General features: G+C 34.6%; 1 protein-coding gene across 3 annotated transcripts in view; it reads right to left on the bottom strand.

Moving 5' to 3' along the window:
• Positions 1 to 218: 218 nt before the first annotated feature.
• Positions 219 to 8230, bottom strand: part of LOC18037546 (general transcription factor 3C polypeptide 5) — a 12664-nt gene continuing 4652 nt past the window's right edge. Inside the window, exons 8-16 of one of the 3 annotated variants that reach the window (XM_024180134.1) lie at positions 7904 to 8075; positions 7709 to 7807; positions 6920 to 6991; positions 5481 to 5619; positions 3715 to 3916; positions 2346 to 2482; positions 2150 to 2189; positions 1381 to 1571; positions 219 to 878 (exon numbers count right to left, since the gene is read on the bottom strand). In XM_024180134.1, the coding sequence (XP_024035902.1) occupies positions 1408 to 1571; positions 2150 to 2189; positions 2346 to 2482; positions 3715 to 3916; positions 5481 to 5619; positions 6920 to 6991; positions 7709 to 7807; positions 7904 to 8075 (1025 nt within the window). In that variant the 3' untranslated portion in view covers positions 219 to 878; positions 1381 to 1407. Of the gene's footprint in view, positions 879 to 1380; positions 1578 to 2149; positions 2190 to 2345; positions 2483 to 3714; positions 3917 to 5480; positions 5620 to 6919; positions 6992 to 7708; positions 7808 to 7903; positions 8076 to 8230 lie in introns of all 3 variants that reach the window. The other 2 variants (XM_024180132.1, XM_006427862.2) reach the window with 2 other exon arrangements.

Genomic DNA, 8230 nt, shown 5'->3' with positions numbered 1-8230 from the left:
ATGGCGAATTGCAGGCTGTGTGTGTAATATGTGTATCAACTCAAATGTACAAGTAGTCAATTGCAGGTGTATAAACAAAATTATTTAGTATTGACAAAACTTATAAATATGACAATATGTTCTGCTAATCTGTTTGTCCAATTCATTCATTTACAGCTGCAAAATTGTTTCCTCAAAGATCCATCCAATGAATCTCTAGTTATATCTATCTCCAAGGCTTCTTGCTAAACATAATATTAGTATTCAAATGTACATATCATCTTACAATTTAAGAATTGAAGTCACTGCTCGACAAGATGGTGCAGCTGTTCCTTCTTCTTCTTCTTTTTTTTAAAAAAAAAAAAAAAATAAGAAACTGTAAATTGTATTAAAGACAAAGAATTGTTACAAGGAGTGGACCGAGTGTCCACTAAGAAAGCCAAATAATGAAAACTTTTCTGTGCTGTATAAAAATAATACCAATCACCCATCTACAATAATAGACCAGCCTAGACCACCTATCTCAAAACATACCAATCGCCCTCTACAATACTAGATCAGCCTAGACCACCTATCTCAAAACATACCAATCGCCCTCTACAATACTAGATCATCCTAGCCACCTATCTCAAAACACTTTCCCAACTTACATGACTGAAGAAAAAGGATGAATCTTGGAACTCCTTAAAAATTGAAGCCCACAGCGAAGCTAGAATACAGACTCTATCCACAATTCTTCAATGTTACTTTTAAACTCAGCTCCAGTATCTGCATGTAAATAGTCAACAAAGCAGATGCAGTCTTTGATGGACCTAAATAGCATCTGATAGTCAATCAAGGCTAGCCTTCAATTCAACGTTGATTTGAGTGCTTCAAGATGATTTTAGGTTCCATTCCACCTGCAATTTTTGGAATTTTCAGTTGCACAAAAGGCTCGAGCCAATACAATGCAATTTGTACAACAATTTTAATTTTAATTTTATTTTACATAACATAAATTTAAACCAAAACCTGCTATAACTTTGATAGAAGCACAAGCTGACCCAAGACATAATGCAACAGATAATACTTCTAAAAATTGAAGAAAAACTTAAAGAATAGAAAATAAATAAATTTCAACCAAAAGAAACAACAAATGCAAAAAAAGAAAAATCCATGAGCACTTGATGTTACGAGTAATATCTAGGTCAAGTTTCCACCATAATACAGAATTCCCTGACTTTCAAATCCTCTAATAGCCTGGATCAGAAGTTTACATACTAATACACTTGAGAGATGGACATACAGGGTCAGCTAGATTACTTATTCTTAACTAATAGAAGAATTACATAATTTGGAATCATACAATTCCGCAGTCTTGATGGTAAAAGGGAATGAACAAAAGTGAAAAAGAAAAAGTACCTCCATATCATCTGCTAGAATTTAAATTTAGTTGTCATCATCCCCAGAATAGCTGTCATCACTATCCTGCTCGTATATCTGATATTCTCCATCACTGATGCCATTATCTTGTATCTTATCAACATCAACATCGGTCGATGAAAAACTACCAAAAAGCTCTTGCAAATATATTCTTGAGTTGCTTTCCAGACCTAGATCTGAAAAATGTATGGGAAATCTGATGCAACCGGGAATGCATGCAGATGCAAACTTAAAAGTAACATATGATGAAAACATCAACAAGGTCCAACGTACTTAAACTAAAATTTTTAGGCTTACAATAGGGTAGGGAATTCAAATATGGTTTTAGTAGCATAAACAAAGTATACTTCCTAAGGAGAGAGCAAGGCTTGACATCTTATCCAATTTATTGGAAGCTCTGACATTAAAAAATATGGGATAATACCAGAAGGAAACAGTAATCTGGGGAAAAGGCAAAAAAGTTTAATTTCTTGCAGGACTCTCATGACTTCAAGCAGAACCTAGAAATATTGTTGAGCTAACAATGAAGAACTAGAGTTTTCAATACTTCAATAATAAGAAGATACACATTCCTACGACTTACACCCAGAGAAACTGATAACTAATGACTCTTTCAGATGGAATGTTATTGATTAATCCTTTTTCAATGTAAGTTTGTAGGATTTGCCTAAGGGTTTAATCATCTTTGATTACTCCAAAGATACATGCTTTGCAAGAAATGCACTGGCATAATACACTTTAAGGATACATGAATGAGATTGCAAAGAGATTTCATCATCCTCGCCAACCTACAAAAGCAACATAACAAAAAGATATAAAATACAAGACAAACAAAAGCAACATAACAAAAAGGTATAAAAATATAAGACAAAGTGTTAAATAATTGATACTAGATTGTGAGGGAAACTAATGCCAAATTTGAGTGAAAAGTTACATTTGATTACCATATCCAGTGTTTCATCGGCATCTGATTCCTCTTCACCGGCATCAACTTCTATTCTATCTTCCTCTTCGTCATCAACCTCTATTCTGTCTTCTTCATCATCAACAGCTTCAGGTTTTTCTCTATTATCACCATCACCTGTAAGCTCCACATGGTGAAGTTGATTAGTTAATTTGACATTTAACTAAGAGTACAATGGGGCACTTACAGAGAAACATCAATTGGAAGAGTACTAGATAATTCCATACTAACTACTCCAGACACATTTCACAGATGTAAGAAGTATCACAGACAATTGGAACCAATTAACAAAGACAGTGAAACAGATCAGAAAAACAACTTAAATGGAACTACAACAAAGTTTGATTCCTAGACCACGTTGAAGATTTGGAAGTCTTCCAGGAACAATTCAAGCATAGACTATTCCTTAGCGAAGGAAGACCAGTGGGCACTTGTTTTCCTAACAATGCATCAGATGATAGAAAGAGGATGAAACCAATAATGACCCTTTCTCTTTTCTCTTACTGATTTACACATAAGGATCTCTCCTTTTCCATATTCGTTGAGCTGAGCAGTACCAAGATGTTGTCTAGCTTGAGAAGCATCTGCTTGGGGAAGGGAGAGAGGACAACAATCTTTTGGGTAGTTTGATTAGACAAGGAATAGGAAAATCATTGATAATAAGATTGAAGATGATGCTTTTCTGTAGGAAAAAGTTTAATTTTGGAATCTTTTTGGGATTTGGTAGCTTCTGAACTCCTTTCCATCCTTAAAAAAGGGGAATAAGTTAGATTATGTTTTGAATTTTTGGTTATTTGTAAGCGCTGAAAATTGGGGAAGCACCTTTTGGGGATCTTTTATGTTGCTTTACGGATCTTGGGCATCCTTTAGAATGTCCTGATTTGGTTAATAATTCTAAGGCTTTCATTATGGAAGCATTTATACTGCCTGTAAATGGCTTGTTTACCTTTTAGTGAATTTTTGAAATCTTTAAAACTGTCTAAGAAAAAGAAACAGCTATAAAGACAAACACCCCCACACAGAATTCAGTACAACATAGATACGGAGAGACATATAATCAAGCCAAATGAAAAATTGCTAATTTAATAAAGGCAAGGAAGAAGCTTATGCATGCATAATCAAATATTTTCTGCGCAAAAAAATTTAAACAATCTGTAAGTAACCTATATTTTATTTATTAATTTGTTTAGTTTTTGAAAGATATTTTTAGGATAATTTGAATAACAAGGATCAGAAAACTTTCACAATACTTGTAACCATTTGACAATAATATGAAGAGTACAGTAGCACAGCAAATAAATGTACTTCTGGAAATGTGAAAATAATTGAAAGTAATAGAAAATTCAAACCTTTATTGATTTGTAGGTTTTCCTCTTGATCAGGTTTTAAGGTATCTTTATAAATGCAGATCCTCTTTAACTTTTCAAAGCTTTCACTAGCATTTTTTAGTAACTTCTGAGCACCAGTTCCAGGGAACACCGACAGAAACCTCACCTCCACTCGTCTTCTTATTGCAGCAAGCACGTGACTTGAGAACCATCCAGTTTGCAGCTGCAAAATTAATACCATTTTAAAAAGGATCTTTAACCATGATAATATTCAGATTCAAAATACTCATTTTACACAGAATTAGCTGCAAACCATTCTGTTCTACAAAATTACTACAAGGCACCAAATAAATTTCAAACATTTTGTTATCTTCAAATTGTTCTTAATTGGAAATAAAGCCAAAAATGTTCATAACCATTTGATCAGAAGCATCATTGCTAATTACAGGCTATTGGATGTTTATATTAACAATTCAGGCAGCACTTTTAGGTGGATACGAAAGAAACTACTGCCCTTTCTTCTGTCCTAATGACCAGCTACTCTAAATCTAGTAATCATAATATTTTTTTTTTTTAATGTCCACACTACACAGTTCACCTCAATCAAGCTTATACTTTGTTTTTCATCTGAGATAAAAGGCCCTAACATTTTGTTTGCCCAGGAAAATGTCCATATTCCATAATCTTTTGGCCCAGATCAAGTCTTCTGAATCATTTTACCAATCACTTGTCTCCAACAAAGTTACACACAGAGAGGGATGGTGAAGAAAGAAACACATGGATTTTATTTTCCTACACCTTTAAATTACCAAATTCTAGATACCAGACAGCAGAAGTTGCTTGAAACTATAAAATCAACACTCCATACAATCATGAAGGATACTTAGGTCTGGATATTGCAACCTGACAAACTGAAAGTCTTGATATAAAAAGAATGATTGTTTTCTCTCTCAGAAACATATTGTCAGCTTTTTGGGGTAAGGGAGTGGAAGGAAAATCAATATTTTCTCTACAGCATCTTCATCATTGTTAAAAGAGATGCAATTTGAGCTGAGGCGCCATTTTCCACAGTGTAAGAGAGGGCGAGGGCAGCTAATAATACTAGGATATACCCATTGTTCCACAGTTGTCCACATAACAATCCAATGAAATCTTATAAAGTATGCAAATGCACAGTTGTTTTCAATTTACAAATCAAGGTGGTGGTTATAATAAATGAAATGTATGAATGGTAGCAATACAATATATGTGTAAAGGATGCACTTATGTTGCACCAATTACAATGTTGCCTCTCCTATCTTATCTCAAACTCTGGTACTGACATGTTGCCTCCAACAAAAAATAAGATGAAACTTCTAGTGGTTCTTTTTTTTCAAAAAAATCTGGTTTTACAAATCCAGGTTTTGACACCTTTTTTTTTTCTTTTCTTTATACAATATATGTGTATGTGCGTGTGTGTATAGAGAGAGAGAGAGAAAGAGAGAATAAACTAATAACAGAGGATAAAAATAGTCAATGGTCAGTTCACTAACAGCTGAGGAACAAAAAGTAATAATGAACAGCTAAATGACAAATCCAGTCTTCAACATCTAAATCAGAGAAGAAAGTGGATAACAAGAAATACATAGCTAACTACGAACAATAGACAGCATCCAGAGAGCAAAGAAGCAACTAAAAAGTAAAATGTTTTTGGAAGGAAAAAGGAATCACAGAAGAATGATGGAAAATAAGTAATGACAGAAAACACAAATGCATATATGCAAAGTGGAGCAATAATAAAAACTTACAGAGCAAGTTGTTCGCTTTACAGGCTTTCTTATCTCTTGCTGAATATAGTCATCAACAAGTTCAAATAGCTGCAGTGATGTACTGCATTTGGTAGGAAACACTTGGAATGCACATAAATCTTTCCATCTATACTTCAATCTGCATGGGATAAAAATAAATAAAATAAAATCTGGAACGTGACACAAGTAATACTAGTATCATTCAAAACCCAACAACCTCATTTGAAACCACGCAATTGAGCACTGTATTCATTACTCCTCGACACAACAAAATAATAAAATAACTTAGATCACACACTCTCTCTCTCTAAAGGATGAATTTTAGGAAATAGAAAGCAGAACCCGAGCTTGTTAAAGCCTTCCAACTGAAACAGCAATCTAAAATTATTCCTCAGTGTTAGCCACCTGAAATTTTCTGGTCCCAGTTGCTTCTAGATCCTTCAATCAAGAAAATCATCCACTCCAACACATAGAATGGTCCTTAATGTTAAAATAAAACGAGCGCACCTTTAAGTCACTCATGTTTCAACTCATATTTTGGAGTGTTTAACTCCCAAATCCAATCACAATCTGCTGCAAAAGTTTGACCAATGTTCACATGCATACAAAATAGGCATGATATTAATGAGGAATACCTGATATAGATTGTATAAAAAGAGATATTTCTCAAGAGTCCAAATTTCTAAGGTCTACGATAATGCTCAAATGTCTGAATATGCAAGGCGTAATGTTTTGAATAAGGGGTCAGAAGAAATAGAAGACTGAGGTAACTTGAAATAATTACACTAATCTAGAGTATATATGCAGCTTTACAGGCTTGACTTTAGTTTTCTCTAGGTCAAATTAGAAACAAAACAATCAACTTCTAACCGTAGACTAAATTACTCCACTGATCAGGCAACAGAACCCTTAATTGGCTTTGTGGTGTCCTGATCAACAATGCAGTAAGCAGCTAGCTTACTCTCATCAATTAAATCCAAACAAACATCATGAATTTTACAGCCATCATTCCTTTATGTTTTTACTCATACCCAAAAGTCCCTTGACCTTCCTTTGGCTAATCAACGTATGAAACTTAAACTTTTTTATCAGAAAGTACAAGAAGATCCATGGAAATTTAATATTTTAAATTATAATAAACCCATCCAGTGAACATGCTACTAGCAGGAATGTGCTTTCCCAAGCACCGGCTAGCCTGTTGGTTAACTTTCAATTGGTTCTATAGGAAAAAAGATAAGGTTTGAGCTAATTCCTGTCATGTAGCTCGGTATCACCTTCAAAGGACAAGAACAAATAGCTTTACATCTTAATGCACAACGTTAAGTGAAAAACTTAACTGTTCATTGCTAGTACTCTGATTGTACTACATCAAACAACTACCAAGTTTTAAGTTTTTTAAAGAGAAAGGAGAAAAAGGAAAAACTTCAGACAGAACTTACTCAGTATCTGCGTTAGAATCACAATAACTTCGTAGTGGTGGCTTTACTCGAAAATCAGTTCTCTGATATCTGCTAAAGCAAAGTACATTTTAGATAGTCAACAGAGAGGTAAAAAATGAACTGGGGAAAAAGAAAATACGTCAGCTAAACAGAAATACTAAACTTCATAAGAGGAATTCATCTCTGCAATTTTCTTTCTTACCATAGCACCCATATGTCAACTTTTATTATGACAATAGGAAAAACAGTTTACAGATAAAAGGAGAGAGCAAGGTCTACAAGGACTGTCCCACCCGAGACTTTTCCCTAGAATGGATCAAACCTTGGTGTGCAATCAAATTTCAGTGATATCATCGTTAAAACACTAGAAGAAATGCAAAATAGTGTACATGTAATCAGAACTTTGAACGGACAAAGGGAAGAAGGGGAAGGACTGTTTACATCAGCAATCGGGATTTTCAGCCTGGATTTTGTGAAGGTCCAAAACATTTCAAGCGAAAAGCAATAACGAAAATCTCCAAAATTCAATATCATCATGAACTAATCCCTCATATGCTTCTAAAACACGTTAAAACCATGTAGCGAGGATACTCTAATTCAGATCTAACAGCACTACCCTATTGCTTCAAGCTCAACATGGAAACAAAAGGGCATCCTCCATTCAATTATTCTCAGCTAATTTTTACTCATTTCTTTGGCTGGGACACCCAATTTCATTGCAATAGGCAAGCAGATTAATGAACTAAACAGGAAAAGAAATCTAAGAGAATGTTTAAGTGGGAATCTTACATGCGGGATTCTGGATCTTTGCGAGGGTCATAGCCTTTTCTGATCCAGAACCTGAGAAATGGTCCACTTGAGAAGTAGTATGCAATTCCAAGCAGAAGCCTGTAAAAGCAGACAAATGTAGAATACTAAATTTAACAAAGAGCCATAGTAATGCTAAAATAATTTACTATGAGGTTGAGGTTCCAGGTAGAAAACCTTTTGAGCATTATACTGTTAAATTTTAGACCTTCATCAAGCATGCGATCATTGATAGAACTTTTAGGCCATATAGGCTGCTCATCAAAGAGTTTAGATACAGCCATCTGCCACTTCCACTGCTCTGAATCCCTGGATATGAATTCCTCCCACTGTACCTTTTCAGGTATCTGTAAGACTGCTAAGTATAACCAAAAAGTTTTTTTTTTTTTTTTTGGGGAGGGGGGGGGGGGGGGTTGTGTGCTTGGGGAGAGTGGCGGAAGGGGCAAAATTATGATGAATTATTCTAAGTATATGCCCTGAAAGATGATGAAAACAAGAAATCCC

This window comes from Citrus clementina, unplaced genomic scaffold (genome assembly GCF_000493195.1).
Source record: "Citrus clementina cultivar Clemenules unplaced genomic scaffold, Citrus_clementina_v1.0 scaffold_7, whole genome shotgun sequence".
NCBI classification, from domain to species: Eukaryota; Viridiplantae; Streptophyta; class Magnoliopsida; order Sapindales; family Rutaceae; genus Citrus; species Citrus x clementina.
This window is presented reverse-complemented; position numbering and strand designations above follow the sequence as displayed.